The sequence below is a fragment of the Epinephelus lanceolatus genome, chromosome 10, assembly GCF_041903045.1.
Source record: "Epinephelus lanceolatus isolate andai-2023 chromosome 10, ASM4190304v1, whole genome shotgun sequence".
In the NCBI taxonomy this organism is placed as follows: Eukaryota; Metazoa; Chordata; class Actinopteri; order Perciformes; family Serranidae; genus Epinephelus; species Epinephelus lanceolatus.
This window is the reverse complement of record NC_135743.1, coordinates 2,221,458-2,236,357: the sequence shown is the minus strand read 5'-3', so window position 1 is coordinate 2,236,357 and position 14,900 is coordinate 2,221,458. Positions and strand designations below refer to the sequence as shown.

Here is a 14,900-nt window from a genome sequence, read left to right as displayed (position 1 = left end):
TGGTGAATGTGCAGCTCATTTGAATGACTTTATAAACTGATGGTGGTTTCATCTATGACATTACATCATCATATATTAGTTGATCATGTTTTGTATTAAAAAAAGGAATCTGCAAAGTTATAAAATAAGGCAGTGGAGTAGGAGCAGCCTATGAAGTACCAGAAATACTCAAGTACCTCAAGAAGTACTTTAGTAACTGACGTCTTACTGAAGGTTTTTCTTTGTTTTGTTCTTTGTATGATCCTCAAGCTCTCAGGTGATGTCCAGTGTGTGTGTGTGTGTAGGTGTGTGTAGGTGTGTGTAAGTGTGTGTGTGTAGGTTTGTAGGTGTGTGTGTAGGTGTGGCTGATAACAGCCTTGAGCTGAGACACAAAGAAACTAAAGACAAACAGAAACAGAGCGGAACACGTCAACATGAAGTTTTACAAACATTCAGACCCATTACAGTGTGTGTGTGTGTGTGTGTTTGTACATGTTACATAGTGAGGACCAAAAACAGTATTTTAGCAACAGAGTGAGAACATGTTTAAAAAATGAGGACATTTTGGCCTGTTTGAGGGTTCAGATTTGATTTCAGGTTATGGTCAGGTGCAGGTCAGGTTTAAGCAGATTTATACTCCCAGATAGCACACATACATCTGGCCGACGTCGGCCTGAGGACGACACATCGGCCCTGAATTTATAACGTCTGACAAGCGTCGGCCGCATGGGCGGATATCTTTAAATTTAATACTCTTTTGTCCCAGCTCATCAAACGTCTCTGTTATGTCGGCTTTGGGTCGGCCCAGTGCCGTAGAATGTCTGCCCACATACGGAAGTCGCCGCAGAGGCGGGATTTCATCTCCATGATGTTTGTTCGGAACTGAGCTCGCAGCACACAGCATCTCATCGCAGTTGGTTTCAGGTAAGCTAACTGGAATAAACTGGCAGAAAATAGCTTTGTTGTTTCTTCTGTGACCGTTAAAAGAGGTTCCTGGTGAGTGGCGAGGCACGACTGGGTGTATATAGCTTAGCACATGTCCCCACCAACTAACGTTATCTTTCATTAGCTGTTAGCTAGTTTAGCGGTTTAGCTCATGCTAGCTAACAGGCTACAACTCTGGTGTTTTCATTTTATTTCCCCTAGTTGACGTTATCTGCTCATCTGGTTATCGTGAGCACTCGTTTTGGGTTAAAGTGGAAGTGCCGGAGCTGCCACCCGTGGTCCCGTGGCCCCCCGGCCCCCCGGCCCCCCGGCCTGACCTCCGGGGCCCTGGACATGTGCTCAAGTGTCTGGGAGACCAGCAGAGAGGAGCGCGGAGGTGAAATAGTGAAGTTTAAGGATGCCTTCAGTATGTTGTTAATGTGATTTTATGGGCAATTTATCAGTCGAGGTCTCCTCCTCTGCAAAGCAAACTGACCCGGTGGCTACAAGTAATAGAGCATTTTTGAAACCACAGTTTTTCCGAGATGAAGGACTGATTGTTGAGCTGCTGTTAACAGCGGATCCCGTTATTTAACCGTTTCAACACTAAATTAAGCAGAGTGACGGACCCAAAGCCTTCAATCTGGCTAAAAGACAGCTGAAATGCTAAAAAAAAAATACAGTGGTGAAGTTGGGATTTGTTTCTTGAAGTTATGTGCTCATCGTCTTTTCTGTGTCTTGCAGGCTGCCAGGAGAAGCGGACTGGCCGTCAGATATTGTTTGTGGAAATTTGAAAATAAAGTTTGTCAAATTGACTTTTGTCTCTTCATTGTGCACACTTACACATGAAATAGGGTAACAGTCAGCTATTTTTGAATGTTAGCACTGATTTCTCACATTGGATGGTGAAATATTTGTCGTTTGAAAGGTCCGACCTAAATGAATAAAGGTCGTAGTTAACGAAGCATATGAATATTAATGAAGGAACGCCTACTGAGCGCAGCTTATTTTATTGATCGTTTGAACGTCGCGTGGTGGTCATTTTCGATTAAAGGCCAACGTCTCAGCGACGTCTTGGCAATGAGCAAACGCTCTCCCTGCTACGTCTTAACGATCTAAACTTGATACATCGGGCGACGTCGGCCAGATGTACGTGTGCTATCTGGGCTTGTGTGTCAGCTCGACGCCATGGAGACGTTGATAGACTCAGACTCTGACACTTCCTGTTTTGATCAACATTCTGAATCCGAATTGGACGAAGAAACAAACGAGTTTGGTGGGACGAAGTGAGATCTCCATGACAGTGACAGTGACACACGGACAAGACGACCACAGAGGAGACAGAGACACAGAACATTGAACGATCACTGAACGTTACGTGTTCCACTATACCTCAAAGACTATTATTTTCATCATTATCATTACTTTTATATATATACAATTCAAACTGATGAAGTGTTGATAAAAAAAAAGAAATGAAATAAGACAGAATGAAAATGTTTTCAGTGTATAAAAACAGAAGGTTTGTTCTTTAGTTTGCTGTATAGACTGTTTACATATTCATAGAACAAATTATTCTGTGGGTCTTGAAAAATCAGTGAATACAATCAAAGATACTGGTGGTGGCTAAAAAGTGTTAAACATGGCTTAATAGAGATAATTTCAAACACAAGTACACAAATCTGCTCGATTATAACTCACAGCATTCATAGACAAAACATTTGTCCTTTGCTTGACACATTTTCCCCACAAACCAAACATGCTAACGTTATTAGCATAAGCCTATGGCATTTTACATTGTATAAATTAGCCTAGCCACAAGCAGAGATTTCCTCTGCTCATATGAAGCCAGGATAAATCACACACAAGAATTAAAATGTTATTTTTGTGGAGGCTTTACAGAAACAGATGTAACTGCATCACTGCAAGATGTTTACATTTTTGGTGAGGCGCTGAGTCAGACTAAGACGTAATTTACAGTGTAGGCTCTATGTTGACACAAAGCCTATGTGGTAGGTACAGAATCGATTTGATGCAGAAGTATGAATCTTGCTTATGGGTTGGGATTAGGTATTTAGATGTGATGGTTCATGTTAGGGACTGTTCTTCACTTGTCAGAGGAGGGGTTGGCTGGCTGTGACCCTCCCCGAAGCACCAAACATTTTTCCTTGAGCCTCCCTGAGTGATTTGGGGAAAACACATGACACTCCCTCCACTATTAATGAGTTATTAGATGTTTAAAACTTACCCTTTATGTTTGAAGGTTAAAAGATGAAGATATAATCCTGAAGTTCCTCACTGCTGTCATGCAAACATTTTGTTTTTATCCATTTTTGTTGTACAAGGAAAAAAAAAAGTAGAATAAAGTGATTTTGATGAAATATCACTTTTAAGATCAGATTTGTTTTCCTGACAAAAGCGTTTTTATTTTTTTAATTTTAAAGAAAAGAATGTGCATTTGGAGCGCGTTTTCTTTAAAAATTGACAAAATGTATCCTGAAAAATTATCGCAAAAATTTGGAAAATCGCCAAAATTTGAAAGCTGCGTTTCCTGTAAAAATCGGTGGTAAAATAAATGGATAATACAGCCAGTGAAATGTGTATGCTCCGCCCCTAAACCACAGTAAAAATCTATCTCTGCCTCCCCCTTTTTGCACCTCCCCTCCCCCCTCATAAGTAACGAACAGTCCCTAAGGGTCAAGCGTTAAAGAGTACAATCAGGGTCCACACAAAGATAAAAGCACAAGAATTGATGTGTGTGTATATGTGTGTACATGCTCAAGGTGTGCGCGCGTGTGTGTGTGCGCGCAGTGGGAGGACTCCGTCGCCTCTCAGCAGGAAACAGTGTGCGGCTTCAGTCCCTCTCTGCTCACAGTCTCTGTCGGTCTCTCGCGCAGTTTTCGGAGTTTTTTTGGCGACCAAACCTTCACAGATGGCGACTAAGGTAAGCTCAGCATGCAGGCTGATCGATTACATATTGATCAGAGTGATCAGATCAGTGAGGAGGAGAGGAGCAGTGGTGTTAGAGAGAGGCGAGGGGTTGTTTTATTGGTTCAAAACTTAAATGATATTCAAGAGAGTAAAAGTTGTGAAGAGTCTCTGCAGGCTGTTTGATCGTGGCGATGGAAACACGCAGACAGATCATTAATAACATCTTTAAGATAAGTTCACTTTGTGTTTCTGACAACACGAGTCCTGCTAATGAAGCTCATTAACACAGAAATAAATCAAGTGGCAGAAACTCTTATTCTGCTCTGACTGATCTGAGGTCAGCAGCAAGGTGCGGAGCTACTACTACTACTACAAAACTGCACTCGCACATTGAAACGGTGCAAAACTTTTAACATATATAAAGTTTCAATGAGATGATTGATTAAAGCAATAAACTCCTTTTTTGTTTGTTTTTTGCAATTAATTATAGGCAGCTACAATAACACATCTGTACACTGAGTTAGAGGTGGAAGAAGTATTCAGATCTTTAACTTCAGCAGAAGAAGTAACAGGTTACTGCAGGTTACAAGTAAAATCCTGCAGAACAAAAATATTGGAATAAAAATATAGTTAAAGCACCAAATTTGTCAGATAATTATAGAGCAGCAAAAAGTATGATATTTCTCCCTGAGATGGACTGGAGAAGTAGTTTAACATGGAAATACTCACATAAAGTACAAGTACTTTAAAATTGCACTCATGTACAGTACTTGAGCAAATATACTTTCATACTAAATATAGTTTTAAACAATATTGAATTCAAATGTATTAAACTGCAGACATGTTTCCTAAAGTGTCCCAGTTCAGCTGAAACACTGATCCCAGTTCAGTTCACACCTTCAGCAAACAAACACACCCAGAATATACGAGGGGAAACAACTTCCAAAAAAAACCTAAGGATGATGCTCTTATTTTGAAATTTGATCAAAGACAGTATGACTTTATCAAAATAAAATGTTTATCATATCTCAAAAACTTATATTTACTTAAAACTTTTCCACTTTTAACATCCATCAGAACACAAGCCAGCCGGTCAGCCGCTCCCACAGCACTGATGTCACACACATTAAGATAACAGGAAGTGTTGTGGCGAAATTTCATGATTTGAAATAATTGGTTTCATTAAGTTAAAGGGTAAAACACAAGGCACATCTGCTGAACTCACCCTAAAATTAAAGGACAGTTTTCAGAACCAGGATGTTGGCATTTTCTTTGTTTTCTATTTAAAATGTTACTCATGTTGAGAAAGGTATCAGTTGGAAGTGTCAGTTCAACCCGGTGTCACTCTGAAGTCGTCGAAATCCGGCGCTTTGTCAGTGACTTCCAACGTCAGACACCAACAAAAAAAGCCGACCATTCACCTCAGCATGATACACGGCCAGTCACCATTATAGTTTAACAGTGCCTGGCGACAGCAGGGGGAAATGCAAGAACAACGAAACTCAAAGGGCCAAAAAGTCCGAGTAGGGTGGGCGGGAGGGGTGGGTGGACGAGTCAAACGGAGTCGCTGTTCGTTTCCCGTGTAAAACCAAAAGTCAGTTGAGTTCTTTTAATTACAGCGCCATATGCTAGTATGTGTAGCATGCTGTGTGCTTATTTTAAGCCAAACCATGATGTTTTTTTCCTGTGACAATGGAAGTTTATTTTGAAAGGACACAGTGCATGTAACGAGTGTGAATACACGAGATAACGTGTTCTAGTTTATGTTATTGAACATGTGATGGATCATAATGTTTGTTTCTAGCTGTCAGGATCAGCCATAGCTAGTCACTAGCTATGTTAGCTAAAATGCTAACGTTAGCGAGCCTTTCATTTTCCCTGCCTGGATGCAGCTGAACTGATCCAAACACACATTATAGGCTATCCCAGGGAGCCAGAATGACCTGGCCTAGAATGCCTATGAATTCTGCATGCCGGATGAAATTAGCCGGGCTGCATCCAGTTGCCTGACTCGACTGAGACTCGGTATGGATGACACCCCAGAATTGGGCCAAACCAGCTTATCACTGGGATAATATACAAAGAACATGTTTTCTTGCTGTGGCCTCTCTACAGTGAGCAGTGGTGAAAGTTAATACACTTCGTCAATCAAGATGTTAAGCAGACAGCGTTAGCTAGCTAGCGCGCTAGCAAGTTGATTAGTTGTACTTCCACATTAAGCTATATGGGGACGTCTCCACAACTATTAACCAGGGACAATAAGACAAATATGTGCCTGACAAACGTGAGTCTTATGATGATGAATTATTTTTCACCACGTAAGTAATTCATTTCATGTCAGTCAAACACACACACACTCCTCTACTGAGCACTGAGCAGCAGTGATTGGCCTTAATATTGAGATTATAATTAATTGGAGACCAAATATTTTTTCTACTGTACGTAGATCATAAACTCATGGATATAAAAACGATTCATTGCGACTCATCAGTTGAGAAATTTAGTGCTTTTTACATTTTACTTGGCGCTCACACAGACACCACTACTGTCCCTTTCTGTCACCAGTTTGGCTCCGCCCGCAAAATACGTCATCACTGTTTATGAACACAAAAAGTGTCTATTGGAACGCTGTCTCCGAAAGTCTAAAACTGATGCAGGAGGCGAACCTACAGCATAGTGTAAGAGCCACTGACCAAGCGTCCGTATCTGATGAGCTGGGAGAACATTTTGCAACAACACGTAAAAATCAGTAGAGCAACAGTGGTAGCTGTTGAACAGATGTGGCCAGAAGTATGTGGACGGTGGGCGTCACTAAGAGTCCATATTTTCTGCGTGTTTTATGAATTTCCTCTGATTCTTTTTTATTATCTGTGTATATCAGTACTAATTATAAAACCTTGCCCCATGAAAATACATTCATACAATTCATTTACATCAGTTTACTAATAATTCACGTTTTCAAGTTTTATAGAAACAATCTGATGCTAATTATCGTACAGGTAAAGTAAAGACAGCATTTGATTGGTTAAATACTTCCATCAGTGATCAGATAACTTCAGCATCCTCCTGGTGAATAATGTGAGTAAAGTCAAGGTGTGTGTTTGCAGCTTTTCAGCCCCAAAGATGGGTTTCTATTTAGCCACCCATTGCTGTTTTTCCTGTAGTTTTTTTAGGCCACACGTGGGTGTTTTTTATAGCAACGCATGGCTGTTTTTCCTGCATGTTTTGGCCCTATACATGCATGATTTTTCAGCGGCCTTTTAGCCTTTAAACACAGGTAACTTAAAGCAGCCCCTGGCTGTTTTTTAGTGACCTGTTGCTGTTTTCCAGCAGCCTTTTAGCCTTCAAACATGGCTGTCTTTCCTGCAGCTTTTTAGCCCCCAAATATGTTTTTTAGCAACTCAGGCTGTTTTTCCCGTGGCGATTGTTCAGCAACCCATGGCTGATTCTTCTGTAATTTTTAACCCCTAAACATGTTTTTTAGCAGCCAAATGCTGTTTTCCTGCAGCTTTTTAGCCCCCAAGCGTGGGTGTTTTTCAGTGACCCATTGCTGTTTTACCTGCAGCTTTTGAGCTTTCCCAGCGGTGACTGTGCCTTCAAAACCAGGTATTTTAAGCCAAAACATGATCTTTTCCTAACCATGACCAAGAGGTTTTTGTGCCGAAACCTATTAAATTTGCTAAATATTCACTCCATCAGTGATCGGACACCTTTGACATCGTCCTGGTGAATAATGTGAGTAAAGTAACGGTGTGTGTTTCATCATCAGCAGTGAGTATCTCTGTTATTTTATGTTCACTTCACCTTTAGGTTTGACATGGATTCAGATCAAACTCTGTTGTTGCTGCAGAATCATATTTCTGAATCATGTTTCTGTCACTGATCACAGAGGAACTCTTTAATCTGCTGAAGCTTTGAGTGACGGATCAGAGATGTTTCCTGTTGTAACGAGTTCTTAAAGAACCAACCTGTTTGAATCCTGCTGGAAACAGAGGCTGGGACTGGTTTTGTGAACTGGTTTTTGATGTGAACTTTATAGCGGTTGGTTTTAAATCAGGCAGATTTCAGTTGGATATTGTTGGAGCAGCTCTGCAGCCGCCGCCCTCTTTCACAACAACAGTGAGGAGTCCTCAGAGAGCCGCTCGGTCTGATCTCATTCAGCTGTTTAACTGTTCAAACTCTGTCAAACAGCCCGAGGCTCCACAAACAGCTGCCGAGGGCCCCTCACACACCAGGGGCCGCATTCTTCTCTCATAATTTCAGTGTTTAAGGAGGAACTCCCTGATTCTGTCAAACTTCTCTCAAATTTCAGCTCTTGTGAGCTGCGAGGACTCGAGACACTTGATGAGCACTGACACTGAAAGTTTGGGGGCTAAGATGTGGAATTTTTTGGATAACAGTTTGCTGACAGTTTTGGATTTGTATATTGAAGATAACATCTGTTCTGTTTGTTATATTTGGACTGAAAAATGACGCTGCGACAGGTTGTTTAATTTTCTCCAGTTAAATGAACTTCCATTTAAAACAATCAGCCCAGTTGTCAGGAGAAAATGTTGGCGTTATGTTACATGTGTTTGTTCCATATGCATCATATCAGTGTTTCTGAAGTGACGTGGTGTATGTGCTGACTTTGTCCTGCAGAGGTGGAGGGGACAGTAGATGGTGTGGCATGTAGGCGAGACAGCTAACAAGCTGCAGAGCACTGCAGACAGACAGATGACAAACCTGATTGTGATTTAGCAAATTATCGCTTTTCCATCTTTTAACAACCCATGGCTCTTTTTCCTGCAGCTTTTTAGCTCGCAAACATAAGTGTTTTTAAGCAACCCATGGTTGGTTTTCCTGCAGCATTTAAGCCCCTATACATGCATGTTTTTTAGGGACACATTCTGTTTTCCAGCGGTCTTTTGGCCTTCAAACACGGGTGTTTTTTAGCTGCAGCTTTTTAGCCCCCAAGCGTGGGTGTTTTTTAGTGACCCATCACTGTTCTTCCAGCAGCTTGTTAGCTTTCCCAGCGGTGATTGTGCCCCTGAAACCAGGTATTTTAGGCCAAAACATGATCTTTCCCTGACCATGACCAAGTGGTTTGTGTGACTAAATCTAACCACACATTCACCACAGTGTTGTTGAAAGGTAAAGTTTAACATATTTTGGTAAACCACACCGTGAACAGATAATTTTATGAGTTGTTAGGATGAGGTCAGGCTGCAGAGCTGTTCAACCTGATTATCCTCCTACAAAATCAACACTAACAGGCTGATTACTGAACGCAGCTTAATGGTGCCAAATCACACTGATGTCAGTGTAAACACTGTAGTAACACTGCTACTCATCTGACACTGTGTTCATAACATTTTATAAACGGTGCCAAATTACACTGATGTCACTGTAAACACACTGCTCGCAGGTCATACTGCTGACGCTGTGTCTTCACTGGAGTTATTACAGTTGCAGTTTTCACTTCAGAAATTTTGATATGAAGAGGAACAATTTTTTTTTCCTACAAACCACAAAAGGAAGTGTGCATCTACTCATGGATGATAGGTTTGTGCACGTGTCAGTGCGATATGTAAACATTAATGGTGCCCTCTTGTAGTGTTAGCTAGCTCAGTGGTGCTAGATAAGCTAGCAGTTGATGCACGCCTCCTTCTGAGCAGTGATATGGTTAACAGTTGTAGTCTGGTAGAAAGAAAATAGTTCCTACGTGAACCTGTTCACAACAAGCTCTGTGGATTATCTTGAGTAACAAGGTCATGATTTCTGGAAAGAGACTGATGTTGAGTTTTTAAAATGTAGTTTTTGACGCTTTGAGCACCACAAGCCAAGTGACATCTAGTTTTATGATACTGGAGAGAAGGCAGACATCTGTACGGTTGATATCTCCAACACTCTGCAACACACACCAAAACTATCTAGAATGATAAAAAGCACTACAGTTAAGAGGGAAAAGATTAAGGGAGGGGGAAAAGTCGATACAGCATAGTATCCCAAGATCTTTGTGTGGCAGTATCATATTGTCACACAGTGCCAAGTACAGATTTTTTTATTATATAAATGCTTAATATTACAAATACAAATTAAACTTTAGGTAGCCTTTTAATAATAATACTGTGATCAGTTGCTTTTTCAGTCCACTCTATACATTTTGCTGCTGCAAAAAAGACTGAAGTGAGATGAACCGACTGATAACTTTATCTTGTTAGATAAAACAGATGTTGACAAAGTTTTCCTCTGGGGACATAATTTACAGTTAATAAAATGTAATAAATCACAATTTTATCAATTTTATTGCGATACTCAGAATATCGAAACATATTTAGTATCGTGATAATATCGTATCGTTGTGATTCCCGACCATAGAAAATATGTGTGTTTCATTTTGGTGTGAACTGTCCCTTTAGTACATATTAACAGCAACACAAATGAGCAGATAAAATATGTTGACAGGATGAATCTTGATCTTTATGATCAGTTAAAGTCATTTTGATCATAAATAAACTGATTATCTATGGATACTGTTAATAAATAGTCTGTAGACACTCTTGTTGACATTTTTAAATCCCGATAAATTGTTTCTGTCACCTTTTTATTATTTTTTTTGAATTCCAGATTAAAACACATCATTGCTCCCTCTGCACAAGTTGTAACTGAAGATGTAAATGATTAACAGCAGCACTCAGCTCACTTCATACTGAGTTCATTATGAACGTTTCAGATAAAATCAAACTGCTCTCTGATTGGCTGACAGACTGAGGAACTGCAGAGATCCTGTGTTGACACAATGAGTCACTCAGTGTTACAGAGAGTCACACCTTAATATAATATACCAATATATCTGGTATTAAATCTTAGTTGATGTATTAACAGCTTTGTCTGGGTCACATCCAGTGGCAGAAAGTACATTTACTCAAGTACTGTGATTAAGTGCAGTTTTGACGTACTTGTACTTTAATATTTTATGCTACTTTATGTTTCTACTTCATGTCACAAAAATATGCACTTTTTGCTGCACTATTTATTTGTAACTTTACTTATTTACAGATTCAGATTATTAATACAAAATGTAATCAACCAATAAATGATGTGTTATAGATAAAACTTCATTGATCCCTCGGTGAGTTTGAAAAGACGACCAGCAGTTTAGTAAAAAAAAAAAAAGGCAACATTAAAGTGATGAACACATAAATGCATCAATAATGGTTCAAATTCTACCTCACCATGAGACAACAGTTTGTCTTTATTAGCGGCTTTAGGTCTCCCACATCCCCACTTTTTTAAGGTGTTCCTCAGGGCTCCATTCTTGGGCCTTTATCATTTGTCATTCATATTCTCACTCTCAGACACATTATTCATCAACATGGCATCAATGTTCTCCGCTATGCTGATGATACACAACTCTATATTCACACCAAGCCCTCGGACACTCTGCCACCACCAAACCTGACAGACTTAAATGATGCTTTGATGACCAGCAGGATGAGTCTGAGGCTGTCCTCATTGCCTCACCAGCCAAAACTCAGCAGCAAGAGTTCCCCGCCACACAAACTCTTCAGCACCTTCTCTGGCTCCCTGTGAAACAGCACATTTGTTTTTAAATACTCTGCTTTGTCTTTAAACTCTTCTCCATTCTTACACGCTGCCTTGTTCACACCACCCCGCTGACGCCCACTCACTCTCGACTCCCCCCTCCAGGCTTCGTACTATGGATGACCGAGCCTTCAGTGAAGCTTGCCCTAATCTGTGGAATGCTCTTCCTTAGGGTCTGCATCAGTGCACGTCGGTTTCTCTTAAGTCACAGCTGAAACTTTTTGGTACAGCCTTTCCTGATGTTTCATTACACGTGTTGGGGCCATGTGTTTGATTTGTGTTAAATGTATTATTCTGCCACGCAACTAGGTGGCTTATGTCACCGCCTGACGCAGGCCATAGTATTTAAGTTCATGCCAGTAAGCACAGGTGTTGCTGATGTTGGGAAACAAACAGTTTTCCACTGTGTTCGGATTAAGATTTATGTGGCTGTATTTATTGGACGTTTGTGTTGAAGCTTATTGGAAGTTATTGACTCATGGACACTGGTGAGAAAATAAATGTATGATGATAAACAGTATTGGTAAAGATGGGAAGGAGTTTCTGTGTACACGTCCAAACAGTTCAGCCAATTAGCAACCAGTAGGGTAAAATATAGAGCTAGTCACCTCTATACCATCTGTATATTGATTTCATCACAGTTGTTGTTGCTCTTTGTTATTGCTTATTGTCAACTTTTATTTTGTACTGACTGTCTTATAAGTGTCCTTGGGTGTCTTGAAAGGTGTCCGTCTGTCCATCTTATTCTTCTGAACATGATATCTCAAGAACACCTTAAAGGAATTTCTTCAAATTTGGCAAAATGAACAGACTAGATTTTGGTGGTCATAGGTCGGGCGCCTCGCAAATGCAATATCTCAAGAAGGCCTTGAGGGAGTTTCCATAAATTTGGCACAAATGTCCACTTGGACTTAAACATGAACTGATGAGACTTTGGTGGCCAAAGGTCAAAGGTCAGTGTGACCTCACAAAACATGTTTTTAGCCATAACTCAATAATCCATACATTGATTATGACAAAACTTCACAAAAATGTCTAACAGATAAAATAATGAAGGTCAAAAGGTCAAAGGTCAGCTTGACTGTGACATCATGTTTTAACGTCATATCTCAGGACAGAAGGGGAGACATTTGGTCAGATACTGTGGACCTAAACTGTATCTGCCACTTGATTGGTTCGTGGAGACGTTCTAATTCTAGTTTCACTCTGTGGTGTTGTTACTTTACTGAAGTAAAAAGCGTCAATACTTCTTCCATCCCTGCTGTTGAGGTGTGATGATTCAGGGATTCTCTCTAATGATCAGTCTGATAACAGATGTTGGTCAATCGTTGATTATTGATCATGAGTCCCTGTGTTCTTGTCTCAGTACTCAGATCTGGAGCTGGCCATCAACACGTTGGTCACAGAGTTTCACAAAGCTGCAGACGACCAACCGACCATGAACACCACCCAGTTCCAGACCATGATCTCCAAACAGCTGCCTGGATTCGGCAAGGTACAGACCACCATGACATCACAGCTCTGGCTGTGATCAATAATCAAACTCTGACAGGTTATAAATGCAGCTCTGTGAGTTACATTATCTGTCACCCCTCATCAGTTGAGTAAAGTACAAAACCTTTTCAGCCTCGTCTACATGGTCAGATATTTTTGGGAACAGATATTTTCCTCTACACTTTTGCCCAAACTGAACGTTCACTCACTAAAACACAGATTTTTTTAAAACACCTTCTACGGTGCAGATTTTTCTAAACAGTGGTAACTGTATCCGTGCAGATGAAAAACAAAGCGTTTGGGAAGCAGCAGTGACTCAGACATGGACGAAAAAAGCTTTTCATGTCGGCATGATACGTGACAGGCGCTGACCGGGCACGACCGGACAGGTGGGAGGGGGGGTGGATGGGTCCAACAACCACAGACTTTCACCCAGGAGGCTGGTGTTCACTTCCTATAAGACTGTAAAGCCAAACCCTGTTCTTTTTTTAGAAACCCAACCACGTGTTTGTTGTTGAAGGAAAAAGTCACCAAATCACAGTTTTGTACTGATGACGTGCTTTTATTCTGAAAGGGACTGTATGCAGGAAACTCAGCGACAGGCCGTTGAAAAACACCTGTGATTGGTGGCTAAAAAGCTGCTGGATCTGTCACCCATTGTCTTATTAAAAAACAACCAGTTTTGCTGCTGTAGGTCTTGCGCAGTGGTTTGTGGTGGTCTGAAGCCATTTCACCTGCAGGTGACACTTTAGAAACGTTGATATGACACGTATGAAACATGCAAATATTATCTGTAGTTTGCAGAAATGTACAGTGTCAACATGTTCTTCTGGCAGCTGGGCGGAAACAATGGGTTTAGATCATTCCTCAGGTATTTGACTTATCACTGGCGTATCCTTTATCACCAGCTACTGGCCCAGAGAGCATCTGGAGTCCAACAGAGACTGTTTGTGAAACGATGGGCGTGTGGACAGATTCTTTTTTTTTTTTTTTAAATATCAGTTTAAAAAATATCTGTCTCCATGTGACAGGGCCGTAATTTTAAGTTTATATGTTGAAATGTTTTGGGTGTGACTGTGATATAAAACATAAAGGAGTCCCAGATGTCCACATTCAGACAATGATGTCCATATTTCCTCATATTTTGGCCGTCAGTGTCTGCAAGTGCTTCGCTGTTGACATCACTGTCCCGTGAGTTTTATTCTGTTGACTGTTTCCATGTGTAGCTGCACCGACTCACCTCCTGTTAACTGTTTGCAGACTGTGGAGACTGAGGAGGGTCTGGGTCAGGTCCTGGAGCAGATGGGGATCCAGGGCGGTCAGAGCATCTCCTTCGAGAACTTCTGGAATCTGATCAACAAACAGGCCATCCAGCTGTTCAACTCCATGTACAAGGAGAAGAGCGCCAACTGTGGCTGCCTGCTGCAGTGAAACCTGCACCACAGACACACCTGAGACCACCTGCACCACAGACACACCTGAGCTCGCTGTCTAGTCTCTCTGTGCTGACCACAGGGGGGCACTGCAGGACAAGAGTCAGACAGGAAGACACACAGGAAGAAGAGAAGAAGAGTTTCACTGATGATATTCAAAGATTGTTTGTGTCACAAATGAATTACTGCATTTAATTTGTTACTGAAATCTGTTGGAACTGGTCTGATTGTACGGAGGATCAAAGACGACTTATTAGAAAATAAAAATCATAATAAATGAATGAAGTAATCAACGACTGGAATCATTTAATACAATGAGAAATAAGATTTAAAAAAATAAAAATGATTAAGAAACAAAGAAATACATTTCAAAAATTAAATAGGCTATATAAAACCAATAGAATAAATTGTGGAATAAATGTAAAACATACAAAAAATATTAAGAAATCACTAAAATTAAAATTGTGTAAAAGAAAAAAACAGACATGCATTTTAAATTACACAAAAATAAATAAAACCTAAAAAAGACAAATGTTTATTAAGAAATAAATG

At 40.5% G+C, this 14,900-nt stretch overlaps 1 protein-coding gene across 1 annotated transcript; it reads left to right on the top strand.

Annotated features, from left to right (window-relative positions):
• The first annotated feature begins 3,690 nt into the window (after positions 1-3,690).
• Positions 3,691-14,629, top strand: s100v1 (S100 calcium binding protein V1). Its single transcript, XM_078171268.1, has 3 exons — positions 3,691-3,847; positions 12,788-12,916; positions 14,176-14,629. Exons 1-3 carry the CDS (start codon positions 3,836-3,838, stop codon positions 14,344-14,346), a joined length of 312 nt encoding a protein of 103 aa, XP_078027394.1. The 5' UTR covers positions 3,691-3,835; the 3' UTR covers positions 14,347-14,629.
• The last annotated feature ends 271 nt before the right edge of the window (positions 14,630-14,900 follow it).